Source organism: Pseudopodoces humilis, chromosome 18 (genome assembly GCF_049639895.1).
Source record: "Pseudopodoces humilis isolate 2021_Gansu_Grassland_sample_001 chromosome 18, ASM4963989v1, whole genome shotgun sequence".
Classification (NCBI taxonomy): Eukaryota; Metazoa; Chordata; class Aves; order Passeriformes; family Paridae; genus Pseudopodoces; species Pseudopodoces humilis.
In genome coordinates, this window is record NC_142217.1 from 3,129,918 (window position 1) to 3,153,943 (window position 24,026).

The 24,026-nt window shown below is 50.8% G+C and overlaps 1 protein-coding gene across 9 annotated transcripts in view; it reads right to left on the reverse strand.

Annotated features, from left to right (window-relative positions):
- The window catches only part of CAPN15 (calpain 15), a 55,868-nt gene that overhangs the window by 18,219 nt on the left and 13,623 nt on the right, over positions 1-24,026 (reverse strand). For 5 of the 9 annotated variants that reach the window (XM_014252765.2, XM_088064309.1, XM_014252763.2 and 2 more), the window contains one exon: positions 21,264-21,583. The exons of 3 other annotated variants lie outside the window; for them this stretch is intronic. In XM_014252765.2, the coding sequence (XP_014108240.2) occupies positions 21,264-21,439 (176 nt within the window). In that variant the 5' untranslated portion in view covers positions 21,440-21,583. The remainder of the gene's footprint in view (positions 1-21,263; positions 21,584-24,026) is intronic. One more of the 9 variants, XM_014252766.2, reaches the window with a different exon arrangement.

Consider the following 24,026-nt stretch of genomic DNA (forward strand, 5'->3'; position numbering starts at 1 on the left):
AGAGATCCCAGGGCTCTGCTGCAGAGCCCACACTGGCAACAGGATTAGAGGAGCTTGTGTCAATCACACACAGCAACACAATCAGGCTGTTTCTCTAAAAAAAGCTCCTCCAGAGCAGCTAAAGTCTTAAAACTTACAGCTTCGTTTCTCTCCTGCAGTAAATAAACAAATAAATAAAAATCAATTGTTCTAGTCAGCAACATAAACCCTGAGCTCCCTGACACACAATGCATCCCAGCAAAATCCTCACTGACAAATACAAGAAAAAACACTAGACTTTTGTGGAAGAAAAATGACCAAAAAACCCTAAACAAATCCTGCCTTAATGTCTGTGAGCTGTGAATCCCTTCCCTCAGCCCCATGCTTTCTAGTTAATATTTCCCATTTAATTTTCTTTCAGTAGCACTGCAGACCCTGACCTAAGAGAGGACATCTGAGCCTTCTCCCACACGGACCTACCACATCTCCAGAGCCAGCAGGAGCAGAAGGCACCTGTGCCCACCAGGAAGGGGTGCAGGAGGTCAGGAACCACTCAGAATCCCTCTGGCAGTGCACTGTTAGGAGCACACGTGGGTTGGGATCATGAAGCCCCGGAGAGGAGATGCTGTTGGCTGAGCTGACTCACTCTTGCAGAGCCAGGCAAGGGCTGGGAGGCTGGACCTGGAAGGTTGCAGCAGATATACTGGCAGAGCAACACAGAAACACGGGGAGCCGGGACTTTCCACTTGGTACAAGTTTCTATAGGAGCATCAGTGTAGACAAACGGTCTCTGATTCACACTTCTGAACCCCCGAGGCTATAAAGGAAAGTGCCAACTCCATGCTGGCATCATCCAAACAGGGCAGGTTGCATAAGTACTTCCAAATCCTACCTCCAAAGTGAAACAAGAAAATAAAACAGGGTTTAAAACCAGTGACCTTCACCCCATCCTTCCAGGACCCTTCCAACTCAAGATTTGTCTTGGAGAGACATGGACAAAAATAAAAGTACCAGAAGGGACCTGTCTCTTTGCCCTTTTCTCCCCGATCTGCTGAGCAAGGACAGAGACAGCAAAGAGACCCTCCCCTAACTCAGCCATGCTTTCCACTATATCAAAGCATCCACGCCTGGCAGTGCCAGGTGGTCCCACTGCAATGGCACAAACATTCCCAAAAACCAGAGGCTACACCTCTCTAATTTTGTGTGTGCAAAAGCAGCACTGCACTTCCACAAGAGCAAGCACAGAGGATGCCAGAGTAACTCAGGTCAGAAGAGACCTCAGGGTGGTCTCCCACCCAAAATCCTACTTCAAGATGAATCTCTTAAAGGAACTGCAGCAGGTTTAGACAGTCTGGTCTTGAAAACCTCCAAGCATGGAGACTTCACAACTTCTCTGGGCAGAGACCTCAACTAACTGACCTTGGGCAGAAATGCTTCCCTTTATATCCAGTCTGATACTCTCCTGTTTCATCCTATGTTTGTTCTTTCCTGCCCTCCCACCATGTGCTGCTGTGAAGAGCCTGGCTCTGACCTCTGGATGATGTGTCTGTAGGCATTGCTAGAGCATCTTCAATGCTTTCTCTCCAGCTGGAAGTAATCATGGAATCATGGAGTAGTTTGACTTGGAAAGGACTTTAAAAACCATCCAGTTCCACCCCCTGCCATGGCAGGGACGCTTTCCACCATCCCAGGCTGCTCCAAGCCCCGTCCAGCCTGGCCTTGGACACTTCCAGGGATCCAGGGGCAGCCACAGCTTCTCTGGGCACCCTGTGCCAAGGCCTCCCTCCCCTCACAGGGAGGAATTTCTTCCCAATATCCCATCCATCCCTGCCCTCTGGCAGTGGAAGCCATTCCCTGTGTCCTGTCCCTCCATCCCTTGTCCCAAGTCCCTCTGCAGCTCTCCTGGAGCCCCTTTAGGCCCTGGAAGGGGCTCTGAGGTGTCCCTGGAGCCTTCTCCTCTCCAGGTGAGCACCCCCAGCTCTCCCAGCCTGGCTCCAGAGCAGAGGGGCTCCAGCTCTAAGTGACCAACTCAGTGGGCTCCTCTGAACTCACTCCAGCAGGGCAACATCTTTCTTGTGTTGAATTCTTGACAGAGCCCAGCTCCCTCATCTTCTCCTTGCAAGACTCACACTCCAGCACCCTGACCACCTGAAAGCCCCAACACCAAAACCAGCTCCAAAAGGTCACCACTTTCTACTTCCTTCATGCAGCCTCTGACATCAGGCATCCCCTTCAGCCAGGACCAGAGCTGGGGCCTTGCTCTGAGCTGCCTTTGTTCCTTCAGTTGGTGGAAGGGAACCACAACAACTACAGCTACACCAATTCCTCCTTTTATTGAAGCACTTGAGGAAATAAAGACTTCTTGATCCTGAAATATTAATTTTTGAGCACTCCCAGAGCTTTATAATATATTTATATCTGCTCTTGCTCTTTAGTGTCAATCCAGGACAAACTGTCAACGAGTTCCCAGAAACACAGCGTAGGTTGGGGATGGAAAATCAGCCAAGGGACCAGCCTGGTCCCCTTCCATGACAAACTCTCCTGTGGCCAAGACATCCCTTCTTTCTAGAGGTTCTCTCCTCCCCGCACAATGTCAGCACTCCTGACCATTCACTGGAGCAGGACAATCACATTTATGCAGAAAATGGCATTTTCTACTGGTGATAACCTGCAAAGAATTGAAACAGGACAACTGGATTTTTCCTGTTTAATAAAGCAATGGTGGCAGACAAAAATCCCTCATCAAAGCAGAAGGGAGGGAAAACAAAGGTCTAATTCTGCAGCAGGAAACCATGCAAGGGTGAGTACTTGATGGTGAATGGGGCCATAAAATACCCAGCAACACTACACAACCCTCCCCAGAGGTGCCAAGAGGCTCAGACAGACATGAAGAGTTTCCCAAGCTGATGACACACTCCAGTTCCTGGGAATTTCTTGGTCCCATTGCACCAAACCTCCAGACGGTTCTTGCACAGTTTCTATTTAGTTTCTTCTTTTCCCACACTGGACACAGCTCTGGCAGCTCAGATGTGCTCCAGCAGCCAGGGAGAGAAGAGGCTGGGAGTTTTAATGAGAAATTCCCAGGGGAAAGCTGAACTCTGCTAATGAGAGGTCTGAGAGAAAAAACCACTGGCCCAGCCGTACAGAGTGCACTCAGCACAGGAGTTTGCTGGCAGCCAGCAAACCACAGAACACGCTCTCAAACTGCAGCTGTCCCTGCTATTTACTCTCTTGTCACCTCCCCAAAAACAGGGATTGCCTGTCAGATGTGAGGGTGAGAGGGGACATCTTGCTGTGCCACAGGCAAGAAAGGACTTCACAGAATCACAGAATGTCAGAGCTGGAAGGGACATGATCACAAGGATCGTGACTCCAACTCTTGGCCCTGCACAGGGCACCCCAACAATCCCACCCTGTGCCCGAGAGCTTTGGGCAATTCCAACACAGTGCTCTGTAAATGCAAGTGCTTGCGAGGGGTGCAAGTGGGACAGACAACACACTCCTCTATCCTCCACCAGCCATGAAGAGACACTAGGGAATGTGTTCAGAGTGTGGGGGGAAACTGGAAGAGGGCAGAAGCACAGCTGGGACAGGAGCACCCTGAAAGCTCTTGTGACACACACCAAAGTCTGGCTTTGATGGAGAAAGGAACTTGAAGAGACTGTCATGGCTTACAGAATCATCTTCATGGCTGAAATCCCTGCGTTTTGCTCAGGAAAAGGAGGGAAGGGGCAGAGTCTTTGGAGGCATCTGCCCATCTGAAGTTACTGGAGTTGCTGCAGGAATGGCAAGTGACACACACCTGGAGGGAGTGTGCCTCACACTGGCTTCTCTCAAAGCTTAGGGACACACAGGGAGTGTTACCCTAAATTGATGGACAGGAGACAAGAGACTTTCATCATTCTTCATCAAAGCAGAATCAGAATCTGGAAGGCTTGTGTTGTGAGAAAAACAGGCTGGGCATGATTAGCCTTTAATATATCTTAATTGCTTCAGTGTTGTAAGAAATGAGCTCTCAGAAGAAAACCGGTTTGGCTGGCAGAGTACAGGCACGCTGGGACAAGACCATTCCCAAAAGCTCCTTGGCTAATGAGCAGGTTTCCCATAAGTCTGCCAGGGCAACAATTACAATCCCTGGGGATACAAAAGGAAGAGGCAGACTAAGTATTCCAAGGAGGTCAGCAAAGTCCAAGTTCTAGCTTTGCTCAGAAGTTTTGTAGGCTCTGGATTCACAAGCTTTTGATGGGGTCTCTTCTCACCCTAAAGCAGCACCTGTTGCACCTGCCCAAGGTTATTGAGATGAAGGGCCCAGATGAGGTGGCCAACAGCAATGTGACTTCTTCAAAACCCAGAATGGAGGCACTCAGTAGCATGGGATCATCACGGGATAGGCTTTGGAGAAGCAAGGCTGGCAGGAGAATGGCTCAGGAAAGTCCCTCTGGAGCCCCAGCCCTGGAGACAGCCACCAGCAGAGCCTCAGCTCCTCCCAAGCTGCACTATTTCTCATTAAGATCAATTCCAGCCTGTTGTTATAATTAATAACCTCATCTTGCCTCCCTGCATGCAAGCAGGGGAAATTTCTGCAGTTGCAATCACACTTTACTTCAAAGAAACCAATTTAGTAGAGCGCTACTGCTGCCATCATTCCTCTTACTCAATGACTTTATTTACCTTTTCTGTACCTAATTTCCCCAGCCCTTTGTGTGCCTGGGAAAATTAAAGCAAAAAACACCAAGATCCACTTGCATGCAAATATTATAGCAGGGGGAGGAAATTTGTGTCCTTAACTCAGGCCAGCACCATGCTATGGCCATGAACACATTGATTCGGCTCGAAAAGGTGATGAACTGAACAGCCTTGCTTTGACTACACAACACTGACTTTGACCAAAATCTACATATAATGGATATTTGAACCCTCTCAAGAGCAAATACAGAAGGAAGGTAGAGCAGTTTTATAGGGGTTTGTCACACTGGCATGAAATTGCTGTAACCTGGGTGTAGAAAGCACAAAGGACTTTTGGTTCTGCCAAAACATCAGTGAATGCTTCAGCGTGCCTGCAGCTCCCAAAAAACCTGCTTTTTCAGGGGAAAAACAGCCCATAGTTCTCCAGAAAATGCAACACAAAAATTCAAGAATTTTATCTTTTTTTTTGTCAATAAAAGGCCTGAATTGCAGAAGAATGATGGCCCCACGTTCTGTTGGATACTTGTAGCTTCAGCTTCTTGCACACTTGGAGCAAGAAAACGCTTTGAGAAACGTAGTTTTGATTTTTAGAAAGCCTGGTAAAAATTGGATCAGCTACCCTGTATGGTTCTTATAACTACACTCCATCTGTGGTCTGAGCAGAAAGTTTGCCAGGTAAAATAAACTTGTCCAGCAAAATTTGTGACCACCTAAAACGGAGGAAGCACTGAACATGTGATCCGGTCACATCACCCAGGGATGGGAACACAGATCTCCAAACCTCCTCTGGTGTTAGGACAATGTAAGATGTATAAAAACCAGGGAGTATCAAGAACAGCAGGGAGAGGATTTATGACTAATGCACCAGCTCTAGGACTAGTAAGATGCTGGGGAGGAACAGCTGGGAAGATGATGTTCTTTAATATTACTGCTACACTAATTCATTTCAAATCATGGCAGGTTTTAATTTAAACACCCAACAGAATTCTTGAGCAGGAAAAGTGGGAGGGATGGCCAGAAGAGCTCAAAATGGAAGGATTTCAGATGAAAGGTGGGAAGGAATGGAGTAGAGGACATCTCTTTGGGTGTCTCATGTCTGGAGAGCAAGGTATGGGACAGGTTTGAGGAGCTGCAGGTGATGCTCTGTGAACAGCTCCATGCCCCCACCTCACTCTCACAGCCAGCACCACCAGCTCAGCTCCAAAACACCACCCTGTACCTTCAGAGAGTAAATAAATCCCTTATTCCCAGTGTGAGAAGGACATTCAAAGCCATTTGCTGCCTTTGAGGCTGCTGGGGGATGGTGGAGGTGGCTGCCTGCCCCTCACGCAGCCCCGCGGGGTTTTGGAGAGCTGGAGCCATCATGGCACTGACACAGTCACAGGAAGGAGGTGGGAGGGCACTGCCAAACCCCCCTCTCCTTTTGTCCCACCAGCTCCCAGCCCTACATCAGGCAAGCTGCTATTTACTTCAGAAACAACCATCTTTTTCCCTAAATTCTGCCTGATAAATCAAAGTATAGCTCCAGGGTGCAATTAATACAAAAACCAACAGTAGTAAGAGCTTGGTACCATTTGGGATGGAGGGAGAGAGAAAGACTCATGTTTCCATAAGGTCTGAGATTAAGGAGAGCAGGACTACAGCCTGGCAGGTGGAAGCAGAGCCCCCAGCCTCCTCTTCCTCCTCTCCTAAGGCTTTAACTTGGCCACCATCCCAACTCCCAGCAGAGCTGCTGCTGGAAACTCTTCCTCCAAACGAGGAGAGTTCTCAAGCCAAGCTCTGCAGTTGCATTGTCCCATGGCAGAGCAGGCAGTGCCCTTCCCATGGCTGCCAGTGACACTGGGGCAGCCCAGGCAGGACCATCCTGGAGAGCTGGAAGGCAGCAGGCACTGAGCTCCATGGCCAGCAGCTGTCAGGCTCCTCAGCATGATTAACAGCCCTTAATGAAGAGCTAAGCCAGTCCTGGACCCCAGGAAAGCAGCTCACGCTTAATATCTCAGCCAACAAGCTTTGCACTGACCTGCAGGGAGAAAGAAAGAGTGCCAGGGGCCAGAGGAAGAGAGAGGAGCTCTGGCAGCTCCTGGCATCCCTGGAGCTCAGTGTGGCTGATCAGGGCACAGTAATGAAGCCACTGCAGCCACGCTGCAAACGTCACCTGGCAGCGAGGGACAGGTGAGGATGGAGGGTCCCCCACAGCACAGCCTGCTAGCTCTCACCATGCCTGGCCATGTCAGCAGCTCCTTGGGTGACAGAAGGTCAGAAGGCAGAGGGCAAACCTGAATGTCCCCCTCCTACATCGGGACCCCTGTCCAAAGATGCACAGAGCAGAGTCCCAGTTGAACTGGGTACTGCAGTTTGTACACACACACTCTCCACCGAGTCCTTGGCTCCACACACAACTTCCAAGTGCACTTGCACTCCCTGCTAGGTGCTGGAAAAGACACACCGAGGCCAAGTTGCTGTGCTGGAGCCAGGCTCCCCTGCTGTACTGACCTGGGCTGGAGAGGGGCCACCACAGACAGCAGCAAACCCCAGCAGCCTCACAGATGGCTCCTGCCTTTCCTGCTCCTGGAGCATCAGCCCCGTCTTCAGCTCTGTTCCCCTTCCCAGGTCATGTCAGGTCAAGCAGCTGAATCCAAGAGCACACAAAATTCCTTGCTGCATCAGGCAAGCTTTGGGGAGCCTGTTGCCAGCTGCAGCAGGCTCTGCTCTCCTTGCAGGCTTGGGGGCAGGAAGAGCAAGATGTGGGAGAAGCTGCCTCAGGTGCTGCCCAGACTCAGGGCAAAGGAACCAGCATCTCCCCCACGCAGTAGAAGGAAGAAGCAATTTATTGTGACAAATGGAGAAAGCCTGCAGCGGGGCTGGCCCTTCCTGTCAAAGCTGGTGAGCCACACCAGGAGAGGGGAGTGCCTGGCAGTCAAGTGGGATATGCATCACTCCTGGGGGGAAAACCATCAGCAACTCAGAAGAACCAGGCTGCAAGAGACCCCTGCCTGCCCACCTGGGATGCTGGTGAGCACCATGTGAGCCAGCCAGCCACCACTGCTCACCCCACTCTCAGAGCTGCTAACTGTCCCCTGCTCCAGAGGGGTCATGCTTTGGCCCTTCAGCCTCAAAAAGGGGTTGAAGGTTTGGGCAGAAGTGTCTGGGACAGGGTTAGGGAGCATCCAGCAATGTAGCACAAGTGGGATGCTCATATCTGCATCTCAGGCTCATAAGTGAATTCCTTGTTGACTGTGAAGAGTTCACAGGAAGGACAGGAAATAAAATTTGTAACTTTTAAGAAACCTGAAACAAGGAGAGCCTGGGATGCCAGTTGTCTGAATTAGCCAGGAGAGAACAGGGAGAAGCCCCTCCTGAAGCAAAGGAATTCCAGTGTCCATTTGACCTCTAGTGAGTACAGAGATGGTGTGTCCTCTCAGCTTGCAACACCTGCCTGGCTGCCACATTCCCTTTTTCCACAAAGTATCTGGAGGGTTCCAGACCAAGCTGGTTCCCACTGCAACCCAAGAAACACCATCAGCACCTGAAAATAATATGGCTTCACACCTGTCCAGACTTCTCTGTGTGTACCTGTGCAGCTCTGTGCCTGCAGCAAACAGTGGTATTTTAGAGAGCCTTGGATTCTCCTTCCATGGGAACTAGACAGCAGCCAAAGCACTGACAGACCACCAAGTCTAAGACAAATTCAGAAACAAAATGTGAATCTCTCAAGTCCTGGCAATGCACCTTCACCATCCTCTGAATTCTTCTCACTGTACAGCAGAATGATTTCCCAGCCTTTGGGTCAATCTGGAGTTGCTCTTTCTGAGCTGCAATAGCCAATTGTGGGAGAACACACTTCCCTGCATCCCAGAATAGAAAGCAGCTGGAGTTGCATGTGAACACTGCAATGGGAAGATGAAAGACTTTCAGACACTCCTCTTTTTCCACAGAGCCCTTTATGGGCTCTTCTCCCCACTCTCACTTCACATACAGCTCCTTCAGCTGCTGATCCTCCACAGGTGCTGAACTTCCAGATGCTCTTGGAGGCTTTTCCATTTTAAAGTTTATTCTATTTAAATAACACGGGCATATGGTTTATTACAGCTATTGAAGGGTGTGTGTAAGTACGTGGGGGGAATCTGATCCTGAGATCCAGAAGGCTTCCAGGACCTCTGAGCACCCTGGCATCGGTGCTTGGCCTCAGGAGCAGAGCCAGCTCCGCCTGCAAACATCACCCAAGGGCTATGAACGAGTTTCCAGCTCATCTACATCACACCACGTCCTTCAGTGCTAATGAGGAGGTTTAAACCAGCCCAGGAGATACTCAGGACTGCTGTGCCCTTTCTAGGACAGCTGCCACCCCCTGGACAGAATGAAGGCCAAATCTTCAGGACAAGATTAGTGCCAGGATCTAACCAGGAGCTTACAGAGGGCTTCCATCACTCCAGTACCACTAATAAAAGCTCTGTGTATGAGCTGAGTTAGCACAGCTGGATAAAGACCCCACAGCACAGGAGCTCAGCTTCTCTTGGGAGAGAAAAGGATCCCAGGAGAAACCTGCAGATGTGTCCCTCACCCCAGCTGCCAGGGTACCACGGGAGGAGCTCACAGATCTGGGCATGGAGATCCTTGGTATAAGGTTTGATCAGCTCTCTCCAGGTTCCATTTGAAATGGGCTCAGGAGTAGCACAGGCTGCTCTTTGAAGGAAGCACAGGGATGTAGGGTATGGGATGTAGGCAGGGAGGCCTTTCAGCTGAGAACGTGGGAAGGAAGGGAAGTACTGATGGGGCTGATACCCACAGTTATGTTTCACAATACAGCCTTACCTGCTCTCACCAGGGAGGGGAGGAAGCAAGGAAAGGAGCAAGAAGCTGAACTCATTAAGCTTCTCTCTCATCTGAGGAGCTGGGACAGCTTCAGCAAGGAGGGTGGACTCATGGGACCAAAGGACACTTGTTTCCATCCATTTAGCTCCCCACACCTGAGGTATGTTTGAACAGCCACTTCAAAAGCAACCCCTAAGGAAAACATGCTAAATGAAGAGGAACCTCTACTTGTTTTTGTGTCTCTCTCTTTAAGCCAATTAAGAAATTTCTTTTTAAATGAGGGTCTGTGGTCTGTCTCAAAGAGCCTGCACTCCTCAGAGAAAAGAGAGGGGTGAGGTGTCCGCTCACAGCCAGCGCTGCAGGGACTTGTGCTTCTCTACAAAAAAAGAAACCCTGCTCCAAAGCCCCAGAATCTGTTTTCTAACAGTTCTGCAGCAGGTGCCTCTCCCCTTTGCACCTTGGTTTTTTCACCGGTACACCACACAAAAAGCAAGTGGTGTTGACATCAGGCAGAGTTCTCCTTGTGTCTTTCAACACTTGCCCAGTGTTTGAAGAATACAGCATGGAAAATGCCTTTGAAGTTTCACATCCAGCCAAGAAGAAGCCAAGACAAAGGCATGGTCTGTACTTTATCCTGGTCTCATATTCACAGAACCACAGAATGGGCTGGAAAAGGACCTCAAAGTCAATCTCATTCCAAGGGACACCTTCCACTGTCCCAAGTTGCTCCAAGGCCCATCCAACCTGGTCTTGGACACTTCCAGGGATGGGGCAGCCACAGCTTCTCTGGGACACCTGTGCCAGGGGCTCACCATCCTCACAGGGAAGAATTCCTTCCTTACATCTGGGTGGTCAAGCTCAAATTGGATGGAAGGGGGCTACAAACACAGGCAGAACATATCCAAGGACACCGAACCGGCAGCTGGAAAACATTTGCTGCAAGAAACAGCTCCTGCTGTGGGACTGTGCAGACAGATCCCTTGCATGGACTAAACAGCAAAAGCTTTGCCTTTCACACACCACTCAGAGCTATTTTCCATCACTCCTCCCAGCCCACAGAGGATACACACATTCTGCATCAGGTAACAAAAGCACCTGCATGTGCAGGGTAGTCTGGAGGGACAGGTCCATTTGCTCAGATGAAGACCACCTTGTACTGTCTTCAAAAACAGGGAACAACTTTAGGATCACACACCTGAACAACAGCATTTGGAACTTCTGCTGGCACCTCTCCTATTCCATGTTTGAGGCAGTTTCACACCGCCTCCCAACACACCTGATGTTTGAACTGAAGGCTGGGGTGGGAAAAGAATTTTTGTTTCCCAGGACTAGAGAGATGTGGGACTAAGGCTATGGGCCCATAGCTGGAAAGAGCCAGGAAAACCCGATGGGACTGTAAACTAAGGACTCACTCACATCCCCTTACTCCCACTGCAACTTCCCTCACACGAGGAAGGCTGCAAGAGGAGATTTACTGGTGGCTGCCAAGCCAAATTGCTGCTCAGCTAAAGATTTATGCTGCAATTTGTAGTGCTGTTAAAATAGAATTGGAAGAGTGGTGGGGAAAGAGAAAGAGGGAATGAAAGACAGGGGAGGGAAAATGGATCAGGAGCAACACCACAGCTCCAAAGCTGTTTGCTCCATCTCTCACATCTCTATTGAACCAATCACTCTGCATTTCCAGCTGCTGTGCTCCAGCCTTCAGACCCTGCAATGCCAATGCCTGGGCTCGCTGCAGCAGGGCACACACAGGGTGCAGTTAATAGAAATCCATCCATCTCCACTGCACCTGAACTGTCAGGCTCAATAAATACAGCTGGCAGAGAATGGCACAAAAGGGACAGGGTATCTGCAGGCTGCTGGCTGCTCACACGACTTCCACTCTGCAGTCACCAAGGACAGGAGAAGGGATGCCCCCATCCCAAATGTCACCCACTGCCTTCTCATTCTGGCACTGGTTAAACACCACTCCTATCTGCTGAGGTCAGAGGGGAGCTCAATTATCCCCTCCAGGAACTTGCCAGCTCTGCACACTAGATCTGGAGAAAAAAGGCTGTCAAGTCATGGAATGATCTCCCTGCATGTGCAAAGAGCCATGGGCTTCCCCCACTGAGGCCCCCATTGCCCCCTCCCCTGAGAAGCCAAGGAAAGGCCAGAGTGCTCTGCAGCTCCCAGGGAATCCTGGCTCTGCTCTGCACAACTGGGTGACACACAATCTGAAAAAAATCAAAAGCAAAACCTCTTCAGTGAACTTCAACAGAGCAGCTTTCCTTTGCAATCAGGGAAATTCCCCATGCCTCGAGCCAGCCCTCTGTCCTGTACTGCCAAAACCATGGAGGAATTTCAAAATTACAGCCAAGGAGACTTTGGCCTTTCAGCCCCTGGGCATCCCTGCAGATAGAGCCAGGCCAGGCTCATTCTAGAAACCACCCTAGAGAGCTGGGGGTTTCAGTTTACTGAGAGGTCAAACTATGGATCCAAACTGACCCCCAGGCACTGGGGAGCTCTCAAGCCCTGCCACTGAAGTACCTCCTTGAGGTGCCCCAGACAGCAACTGAGTGCAGTTCCTTCTTGCAAGGGAGATGAGGGAGGATGAGATCCTGTGCACAGGCTGAGTCCCACAAAGAGCCATGGATCTGTTTGTGTGTGTGCTCCTGACCTACAAAGGTCACTCCTCTTTCTCATGTGCCCTGAACTTTAGAGGTGACAATTAGCCACAGTTCCCTAGAGGCTGAATGGGATAAAACACACTGACCTTCCTGAGGTTTGGCTGGGAATGCTTCATCATGCACAGCCAACTTGGCATTTTTATTTCCTTGCACTGGCAGCTTCTAGGACAGTCCTGGGCCAACACTCAAGTGCCAGTGTGCAGGTGAAATAGCTCTGGGTGTGCTGAGTGGACCCTGGCCTGCATCCTCTGACACAGCATCCTGTGTAGGTAGTGACAGGGTTCCCTCAGCACAAAATCCTTCCTGCCCCATCAGCACCAAGTCAACAGTGCCTCGAGGCTATCCCAGTCACAGATCCAGGATCCCTCAGCAAACAGCAGGCTCCAGGAGGACACAGGAGCACTGCAGCACAGCAGAAACCCACCACAATCCCAATGCCCCATCAAACACAGGCTCAACACAGGAATCCACACTTGGCCTCAGATTCAGTTTGGCATCACTGGGCCCTTTCAAAATAGGGACTGTTTGGTTTCTCCAGCCTCTTGAAGACAGAGAGGAGGATTTGATGGGTTTATGTATGGGGGGAATAGAGCAGAACAATGCTGTGCTGGGGCAGACTGAGCCACATGACCACCCAGCACCCCAACCTGCTCCTTCTGTTCATAACCCAAACTCTAGAGCTATTGCCACCTTAACTGAGCCAGCAACACATCTGGTTGACTCCAGGAGCAGGCAGACAGACAGGCTGGAATTGCCAGGGAAGCCCCTACAAGTTATACTGTACCCTGGAGGCTTCCAGGCTGGTTAATTCAGACCATAACACTGCTTACTGCCTTGTAAAGATGAAACACACTTAACTTAGTGTTTTGACAGCTGGAATCTAGAGGATGCTCCTGGCTGGAGCATGTGCCATTAACCCTTCCGAGTCCATGTGCCAGAGGGAAGCATCCTGCCAGCATAGCAACCCCAGAAAAGCCAGGCTGGGGCTGCTCCAGCAGCTCAGTGTCCCTTCCCTGCAGCACAACACTGAGTTTTCTACCAAGGAGAGCAGCTTCAGCTGTTGTTTAAAGCTCCTAAACCTCATCAAGTCACACACACACACTCACAGATAGCCCTGGGTAAGCTCAGCACATGTACTCCTCAAGGACACTCTGAAGGACATCACTGCTGACCTGCACAGGACAGGAGGAAGGAGCACACATGCCCTGGAGACTGAAATGCTGCAGCAAACACAGGGCCCTGTCAGCTGCTGTGCCCTCCCCACCACACTGGCACCAACAGCAGTCCCTGAGCAAGCCAGGGCTGCAGTGCCCACACCAGTGTGCTGAGAAGACACACCTACTGTAGGAAAACATAACCCAGGGAAAACAGGTCACTGGGTGAAGCTTTGCTGGAGATTTGCTAGGGTGTGTGTGCTCAGTGCCAGTCACTGCATGTGCCACAGGGGCTGCTGGGCAAGACAGCAGCAACATCACTGATCAGTCCATCCATGGGCTGCAGCCTGAAGCTCCTGCAGAACAAAAGTCTTTCCACATTCCAGAAGCACCAAGTGTTTCCATGTTTGTCCCCCCCCCACACACAGACACAGCAGCTGTGGGTAAAGCAGTAGAAGCCTCAGCTCCTGGGCAGGGAAGGTACAGCTGGTGGCATGGGTGTGATGGAGTGTCCCAGTGCCAGCCAACACCAGGGCTCTGAATGAAAGGTGTCCTCTCCTTGGTGTCCCAAGGAAGCAGGGGAAAAAATACAGGTGTATATATATACACACACATCTATCCATCTGCCTACCTATAGCTTCACTTTTCCAAGGCAAGGAGATTAAAATCAGATTTTAAGGAAGAAGACATTGTCTTCTCCCACCAAAAGATGGCAAGATCCCAAAATCCCCTTTGGCTGTAGCCAACCTGCCACGCTCCAAATGCCAGGGCCCAGCTCTGTGTAACCACAAGCCTCAGTGTGTGATGCACAGGGAGCACTGGGAGCAGCAGGGCTGGAACCTGAGCGTCTGCAGACCCAGCTGAGCTCTGCACAGCTCTGGGCAAGGGCAGGCCAGGTCCCTCCAGCTCCCTGCAAGCTGCTGACTTGGCAGCCTCCAAGCACCTGCAGCCCAAACTCTCCTCACCGCCCCCATGGCCCCGGCTCTCCTGCTGCTGGTCCTGCCGCCATCCAGAAGGGCTCCAGGCTGCCTTCACACTCCACTTCCAGTTTCCTTCTGGTTTGAATGTCCTGCTGCAGCCTCAGAAATGCCATCTGTAATGCAGGAGCAGCTTCCTTCTCTTCGGATCAGCTCTTCACAGCTCCTCACGGTGACCTGGAGCACCTGCCCCTCACAGGGACTCAGTGATGCCTGGGGGTACTGTGAGCTGCACTGGCTGGCAAGGGGAGCTGCTGAGATCCTGGTGCCTTGCCAGGCAGAGCAGGAATGTTGGCAGGGTGAGAAGCACGAGAAGATGCCCAAGTCAAAAAAAAGCCCAGGGCAGTTTGTTTGAAGAGAGTGGCTGAAAAGGCACAGGCAACTGGGTGAGTTGTGGGTCCCCAGGCAGGAATAGAGAGATGTAGCACGGCTTGGCAAATGCAAACAGCACCCAAACAGGGCTCCTCGCTTTCCTCCCTGTGCCCTTCTGTTGGCAGCAGCCCCGTGCTGAGGGTTGTTTCATCCCAGAGAACAAAGGCCTGCAGAGGGTTCATTCAGCACAGCCTCCCCTCCATGCACAGCACCAGGCTCCGGCCGCGCCGGGATCAAGGCGGCCTTTCAGGGACACAGGGCTGGCCATCACAGGGGGAAGAGGCTGCAGGGAGGTGGGTGCAGCTCTGAGCACCCCTCTCTCCCTGTTTCTGACTCATGTTAGTCAAGACTCCAGCCCAGAGCCACCAGGGTCAAACTGGATTAAGTTACTGGTTGGAGAAATCCAGCACGTGCCTTTCACAGCAACCAGTACCTGGTAACCTGAGAGGGAAGCAATGGGCTCTGGAGTGATCCCAGGGAATTTGGGGTGCAGAGACAGAAGGGAGCTCCCTGCCCACCCAGAGAGCAGGAGGATGCTCCTGCCTTCACCCCTCCTCTCACAAGCCCACAGCATGAGGTCACTGCAGGCCCATCTCCCTCCAGGAGAGATGCTGTACACTGTTAGGGGGACGTGTTTGCAGTTTCCATCCTGATCCCAAGAGAAGAAATAACCCTCCAAACACACACTTTCCTACATTTCGTCCTTCCTTGCAGCAGCTCAGCCAGGTTCCTGAGCTTCCCACTGTCATTACATCCATCCACCAGCTCCTGCCAGAGGACTGAGACCAACTCCAGGCTACTTGTGTGACACCTCTCAGGGGGACAAGTGATTTGTCATGAGACAGGAGACCACGTTCCTCCCTCTGCAGCCAAAGAAGCAATGCAGAAGAGCTACTCTGGAAAAAAAAAATATAAAATCCCTGCTCTGGCTCCTCTTACTGCTCTTAAAAAATTAAGAAAAACCCAAAACATTCATAAGGTACTAATTCCTCCCCCTGCCCACCCCCAGTGGAAAAACACTGAATACCAAAGGGCTCTCCCAGGCCCTCAACCACATATTCCCACAGCATCACTTGCAAGAGACCAGCCTCCTTCACAGCAGAATTGCATCTGCAGAATCTCTTCCTGAAAGAGATGAAGACTGGATCTATGCACAGCTAAAGCTGGATGCTAATCTCCTTCATGCAATGCAGCATCCAAAGCAAAACTCCCTAACACCTGCACCTGGAGAAGGACTTGAACCCATGATCCTGAAGCAGAAGTGCTCAGCTCCTGCAGACCGAAGCATCCCCAAACCAGGTAAAAGTGCTGGTTTTTCCCTTCTCCAGGCTGGCACTGTCAAATTGACAGCTCTGCTGTGTCCTCCACGCTGTGACAGCAACATCCAGGCAAGAGGGTCAGGCATTTCTGCTCAGATTTGGCCAAGCCTGCCGCATTTGATGAGGACATGCTCCAGCTGCCTCTGCCCTGGATTTGACCTCCTTTGAAGCAGAATGGCTCTTGTGAGACATAGAAATGAGGAAGATTGGAGCAAAGGGAGGGTTTGTTTGGTGATCTATTGAGAACTCTGGTCTCCAATGATCTGCACCACCCTCCAAGTTATTCGTGGCTCTGGAGCTATAAATAGCCCTAATTTAAACAACTAATAGGCTTTGTGACTGCTGGGGCAGGCAGTGTGGAGGGCAGATGGGCAGGGCTGGGAGCCTCAGGCAGATGAAACAGCATTCCATGCTGCCAACTCCTTGACACTGCAACACCCCCTTGGGCAAGACACTGCTCCAGATACCACAGGCTCTGATGAGAACTAGTGAGCAAACAGTTACAAGCCAAACATTCCCATCAAACAAGTATCCACAACAACCTATAGCATCTTTACTCCACCAAATCCCAGCTGAACTCCACAGCAACTTCCAGAGGGAGCACAACCCACACAGGGATGCATCCACCTCGCTGCAGCACCTGGGGAACACAGGCTTCACTCCTGTGTGATGAGCAGGCATGTCCTGACTATGAGAGCTGATGGTAGTGCCCTCGTGGTTTGGATGAGTGGCTCCTTTTTCCCTCCTCATCACTCCTCTGTGGGTACACAGTCTGAGCAGATGTTGATGATCCCCATCTGTTCCACAGCCACATCTGTTCTTTGCATGGAACAAGGAGGCTTAGGAAGGGAGATGGACCAGCTGGACCCCAGAGATTTCTTCCAACCTCAGCCAGTCAGTGATTTTTGAAAGGTGCAAAATAAACTCTGAGCACAGCCAAATCCATGCAGGTTACTGATAAAACCCAGGGATCTGTGCCTGCCCCACCCCAGGTCTGTTGGGGTACCTGTACTGCTGAGGCTGCCAGACCTCCCAAGGCCGATGCCCAGCCTGAGATCTGATGACAGAAAACAGAAGCAGGTGATCACCAGGTGATTCCCTGCAGTCACCTGATGCTGCACCTGGAGCTTTTTTCCTGAGAATCTCATTTCTCTGGTTTCCCCAGTAAGAAACACACAGAATCATTCAGTTGGGAAAACTGAATGTACATCGAATCCAACTGCTCCCCCAGCACTGCCAAGGCCACCAGTGATCTGTGTCCCCAAGTGCCACATCCACATGCTTTCTTCCAGTGATGCTGACTCCACCACTGCCCTGGGCAGCCTGTTCCAATACCTGACCACGTTTTCTGTGAAAAAATTTTTCTCCAGCATCCAACCTGAACCTCCCCTGGCACAACTTGAGGCTGTTTCCTCTTGTCCTGTCCCTTGTTCCCCAGGAGCAGAGCCTGACCCTCACCCAGCTGCACCCTCCTGTCAGGGAACTGGGGGGAGCCAGAAGATCCCCCCTGAGCCCTCCTTTCTTCAGACTAAACAGTCCTGGTGTCTTCCAGACACTTCTGCTTGTGCTGCACTCAGAGCTGAAGTGCCACAGGATGGGGGGAAGGAGCAGCACAGTCACATTCCCACTCCACACAGCTCCCTGCTACACTTCCATATGCCAGAGTTCAGCTACAAAATCTCCACCAGCCTCAGAACATTTCAGAGCCCATGGAAAAGGCCTCTGTGATGCTGCCCAACAGTTCTGACTTGCTGCTGTTCATGTATTTAAGCCAAGTGCTCACAAACAGCCAGGATACTCAGGCTTGCCTGGAGATTTTCCCCAGAAATAAATGGTGATTCTGGGGAGCAGGGGGTGGCACAGCGAGTGCCCTCCCACCACCTGCCAACAACAAAAGCAGGTCCCCTCACTTCCCTCTAAAAGCAGGGAGATTTACATATTTTTAGCATATCATAATAATAAAATAAAAGAATAATGAAAGAGTGTGCTCCTCCCTCCACAGTCATTGAGACCCAGGGGTTATTTCATTTTGCAAAGGCTTTTATAGAAAAATAAAAATCCTTTGCAGAACGCTGCGGGAAAGCCCAGAAAATGAATATCCTCTGGAAGAGGAGGGAGTTCAGAGAGCTTCAGCCAAAGTGAGTAGTGGGCAGAGACACTTAGCTGCACAGACCTTGCAAACCCTTTCCCCAAAAGCCTCTCCTAAGAGTGAAATCCAAAAGTTCTCAGTACTCAACAGGACCCTCTTCATAAATGGTAGGAGTGAGGAATACGTGAACAGGAACATTGCCTTAAATCTCACCAGGAAACAGTTCAGAGCCCCAATTCCCTCCTAACCCCTTATAATGTGGAAGGATGCACCCTGAAGAGGTGTCACCAACCCCTTCCAGCAGCAGCAGGAGAAACCACTACGATCCCACAGCTCCCAAACCATTCCATGGTGGCAGGCACAGCAATGGAGCCATGTCCTGCTGCCAGCACCAAGCCTGTGGCACTGCCCCTTCCTGCTCCCGGCTCCAGGAAGGGTTTGGAACATTGGGAAGCTTGGCCACGATGGATCCCCAGGCTCAGCTGAACGCTCCCACCCAACAACAGCCCAGGCCAAGCACCTTCAAGCACATGAGATGGAGCCCAAAGGGGTTTGTGGCTGAGCCAGATTTTGTCTGGCTGCACACAGCTACCAGGGGTGAATTCAAACCCAACATCTTTGCCCTAAGCAGAGGTTTCTGCAATCAGATCCCTCCAACATGCACCTAATACCTGCTACCTCCAGTCTTTCAGTAGCTGTGTCCTCCTGGCACCTGGGAAAAGAACAGGCTCCTGTTTAAATGCTGACACACAGAAAGAGACTGTGCAGCCCTGTCCAGAAAAGAGCAGGGACTCAAATCTGATTGTCACAAGTCAGCTGCTTCTACCACTAAGGCCCTTTTTCTACTCCCTCTTGTCTCCCTGTCTTCAGCAGAGAGGGAATTCCAACACCATCAGCCTCACCCAGGAGACAGTGAAGCCTCCTCACAGGTTCTAAAATCTTGAAAGCCAAGTACAGACCAAAGTCACTCGCTAAGTATTTGTGTCCCTGTTTTTCTGCCAAGGAAGGTTTGTGTTCATCCCTGAGACAGCCCAGAGCAGCTTGGCTCTGTGCTGCTCTGCAGCCAAAGCATTATCAGCTTTGAAGGTGGCAGCAGGCAGGAACAGAAAATCAGCAGGAAAAGCAAAGTCTATCCCAGAACTCCAGCCTGGTCTCAAATTGACTCCCCTGTACTCCACTTCCTTCCTACTTTACATGACTCCAGGGACGAGGACATGCACAGGCAGGATACCTACCCTGACTTGTTCTATTGACTTACTTAATTTTTTAAAAGAATGTATTTATCTGCTCCTCTCTGGAAACCAATCATCCGCTGCTCCTTGGCCCTGCTCCCTGGGAGTGGCGGCCCTTTGATGCCTGGCTGATCTCAGGTCTTTTGAACCCACTTCCATAATCACTGCCTGGAGCGAGTTCTTCCCACGCAACTCACTGCTCAGTGAATCATGGCCGGTGATTTTCCTGTCTCCAGGAACCACACGACAGAGTCAGGATGAGTTCTGCTCTCCCTTTAGCAGGGGAAATAAGGGATTATCACAAAAGCCACTCCTGTCCCCACAGGACACCGGTGTTATCTGTGCCAAGACCAGCAGTTCCTGTTCTTGCCCCAACATCCGCTCCACCACCAAGGCTGGTTCTTCAGGAAATTTATTTCCACATGTCAAGATATCACTTAGTTCCTCAAACTACAGACTTGGAGTCACGAGCAGCCTCAGCTGTCACACTGTCTGCAGAGACACTGTCATTTTTACCCAGGGCCAGGTGTACACTGGAAGTTCCTAAATTTCAGTTCTGGCTGTGCACAGCCACACCAGGGAGTTCATCTGTGAGCTGAGACACCTTCCCAACTCCTCAAGGCAACTGAGGGAAAAGCAGCAGTCCAGAAGGGATAATCCTGCAGGAAGGATCCAGCTCTGTTTGCAGGATCCCTCTAAACCAGAGGGGACAAACCCACACAGCACAGATCACCGACCAGAGCTCTGGACCAGCCACACAGGTTTGCACATACAGCAACAGAATTGGGGAGCTACACAAAATATCTTTTTTAGAGGAACTCAAGTCTATGCTAGAGAGTAAAGACAACAACTTATTGGTTTCACACTGTTCCAAGCTCAACAAGAAGACCCAAGACAGGGCCAGAAAGGAGCAAAGCCTGACATTGCTGGAAGGCTCTAGAGTCATGCACCAGAGCCTGGGAAGCACATCCCAGGCCTTGCAGCAGCAGGAAGGCAGGAAAATGAAGACTGCACCACAGATACTGCACCAACATCACAGCAAACACCTCCAGGGGAAAGCCAGGACAGCTCAGGGACACTCAGAGCAAGCAGCTATTCCTAAATGACCAGCAGCTCCAAACAGACTCAAGCAGGTATGGACACCCATCCAGGCTGGAGTCCACACAAAGCAGGCATTAGGCAAAGGCTCAAATATTATCAGCACAAAACACGGCAGCCTCTGTAGCCAAGCCCCCGGGCAGAGGGGTTTTGGATGCTTTTTGATACATCTCTCAACCTGTCAGAGACTGAATGCAGGACACCAGCCCCCCAAAAACAAGAGAAACTCCTCACTGCAAGTGGCTGATGTGGAAGGGGCAGAGGCAACAGCTCAGAGAAACATCTGAGGTGCTGATTTCATCAAGGTGGGATAGGAATCCAGGGCTGGAAACACTAATCTATTTTTAAGAGTAATTCTGTTTTTTCTGTGTTTCATTCTTGTGGATCTGTTATTCAAAAGCATTTCACTGCTTTTGCATGAAAACAGCTTCTCTGGCTCTTCCGAGTTCAGAAACTCTTGCAACTTACTGCCACCCAACCTGGAGACACAATCCTCCACCTGTGACACTGCAGTGTGGTTGGGAGGCCAGAAAGAAAAGAAGCCACGAGAACATGGCAAACAAGGAACTGAGATCCCATTCCCAGGCAGCCACCTTGACAATTTAAGTGAGTGAGGAAGAGCTGGGATGAGTCCTGCAGTCCATTCTGCAGGAGACATCAGCCACCCTGTGTAAAGCCAGGGTTTGGCATCACTGAAATCAGTGGGAATTTGGCTCTGACTTCCCGAGGAACTGAGCTGAGCCTCTGAATGAAAGGACTCAAGACTCAGCAGGATGCAAAGCAAGTCGTGTCCCAAAGGCAGCGCCCGGATTGAAGCTGAGAGGTGAGCAGGTGAGCAGCTGAGCAGGTGAGCAGGCTCCTTCCCCTCCTCCTTACCTTCGCAGCCGGTGCTGTAAGTGCTGGTGCTGCCGCGTTATGAGGGCACTTTCCCACACGGGGCCACCGGGACTGCTCCTATACCAGCCCACGGCCGGGTGCCCCGGGTAGGGCGAGCTACTGAAGCCATGGTCCGACTCCGTCTCTGCGGCCAGCGATGAGGCAGAGCTCCCCATGGTTCCCCCCTGCCCAGGCCACGCTGAGATTGAGCCTAGGTTAGGTCCAAGCCAGTGGCATGGGCAGCTCGGGTGGAACGGGCGAGGCGCTGCGGCATGGGCTGCTGCAAAGATCCCAGCACGCTGGAGAGAGGAAGGTCGGTTCTGATCAGAGTTGGAAAAAACAAAACAACAAACAAACACAGAGAAAGGGGAAAAAAAAGGAAAGAAAAAGAGAGAAAGATAAGGTATGATTTCAGCAACAACCCTCCAGTTTTAAAGCCTATCAATACATGCTCTGCTCAGGGTCCCCATCCCAGAGCTCACTGGGATGGGAAGGGCTGTGTCACTGAATCCAGCTTTTGCTGCTGGAGATGGGGAGTGCGGGGGCTCTAGAAGAGGCTCCCCCCAAGTTAAGCACCAGGAGTTCCCAGGCACAGGGAAGCACCGACTGATGGAGGGAAGCACAGCAGAGCCCAGCACAAGGCCCAAAGCACATGGGAAAGAAGCAGAAAACAGGACAAGCCAGGCCCACCTGGAGCCCAAACCAGCAGCCCTGTGGACCACACACACACCAAGTTAGTCTGGGCTCTGACTGGCACACCAGTTTTAGTTACTCAGCTACAAGGACTGGATGGCTCATGTGCTTACACATAAAATAAAATATTCCTCTTTTCCTGTTTCCCTCTAACACCCCAGTAGGACTGGAACTGGACAGACTGGGGATCTGCACAAGTATTTTCTGGAACTATTTGCTTTCAGCTCAAGGTAAGTTTTAGCTGATCCTGAATATGCCCCTACCCACAGAAGCAGGTCTGAGGCTTTGCTCCTCCTTTTCTTCCTCTGTCTTTCCTACTTTTCAGAATTTATTCTTCAAACATCCTCACAATTAAACTCCAGAAACATTTCATGTCCTCTGTATTAAAAGAAGTTTAAACACACACACATCTCTCCTTCAAGTGTAAAGGCAGGACAATCTGGATGCATGTCAGGAGCAATGGATCAAGGTAACATTTAACAGAGCAAAAAAAGAAGAAACAGAGAAGATGGAGAAATTAGCACAGCTGAGCTTATTCAATTACCCACCAGGATTTAAGGAGATGAATGAACCACAGAAAGACCTTTGCGAAGAAACTACTTTTGCCGTAAAAAGGCTGAGATGAGGAGTCCTAAAATACAGCTTTCCAATCCCATGATTGATCTAAGGGATCAAGAAAGGCCTTGATAGATAACAGACTCTCCAAAGCAGCAGCTCAAGGAGCAGGTGTAATTTTGCTACAAGTTCAATAGCAGAATGTGCCTGCATTAGGTCATTAACTGGAGAATGTTAACTGCTCTGTCACGGTCTCTGTAGCCTGCAAAGCCTGGATGAACCAAACAAATCTGAAAAAAGCCCAAGAACCCTACCTCTTTGTTTTAACTGGCTTGTTTTTCCTACCTCTTCCTTGTTTTAACTGGGCTGCCTCCCTGTCATACATCAGCCCCACATCCCCATTACCCAACAGCAAGGTTTCACTGATTTCTGCAGACCCAACCAAAGTGGATCCCTGGTGCTTCCCTTCTCATTTCCTGCTACTCAAGCAGATAATTCGTAAGAAATCTGATTTTCTGGCTAAATGAAAGTCACACCATGTGAGGGGAAGACACTTCCAAGTATCATCAACTCAGTCTATCTGGAGACATTCCCCATCCCACACCTGTGGTGGCTCTGCTCTTTCAACCCATCCCAGGGGCCCCCATCTGCTCCAGCAGCAAAGGCACAGAGGATGCAACTCCCACACCCACTAGAAGAACAAACTGTCTCTTACCTCAAAACTTGGGTTCTATCATTATAAAGTAGATAAAAAAAGGCAAGATGGGTAGAACAGCCCCTCACTGCAGGCTGAGGCAAACAGGAAGGATGCCCAGGCGTCAGTAGCCTTTTTCCCCCTTGAGCTGGGTTAAACTGCCACATAAAGCAATTCCACAGCCTGGTTTCAAGACCAATTCCTCAAGTTGGTAAAGCAGAACCCTTTTCTTCCTCCTGCTGCCCATGGAAACGCCAGTTGTAGCTCAGCCCAAGAGGAGACAGACATGTCTGCTGCCTGCATTGCTGCTGGCTCCCAACGTGGTGCTGCTCTCCCAGCAGATCTCCTCTACCAGCTCCACACCAGGGAGCCAGAACAGGCAGCTCCACTCCACAGGGAGGGGAAAGCCTGGGGGCCCTGCTTTAAAACCTGCAGTAAAACCCCATGGTGGGTGGAGTTGGGAGAGGAAGGGAGCTATAAATAGGTGGAGGATAACCTAGCTAAGTTGGAGTGATCTCTGAGACCGTCTGGTCTAACTGGGCTGCTTGGCTGTGAGTGCTGTGTGAAATCGGATTTCTCCAGGCAAAGCAGTAAATCCTTCTCCTCAGGGTCACCCTCATGCCAGGTGAGAGCAGCCAATGAATGATATTGAAGGAGGAGTGTTAACCAAAGGTGGAGAGAGGGCAAACCAGTCTGAGAACAGGAGTGGCAGCAGCGCTACAGCCCAATGCAAAGCATGTACGTGCTCACCACGCTGAGCCCCAAAACGCCTTTGGCCAACACTAAACAAATGAGGAGCCCCCAAGAAGTCAAGGTGAGAA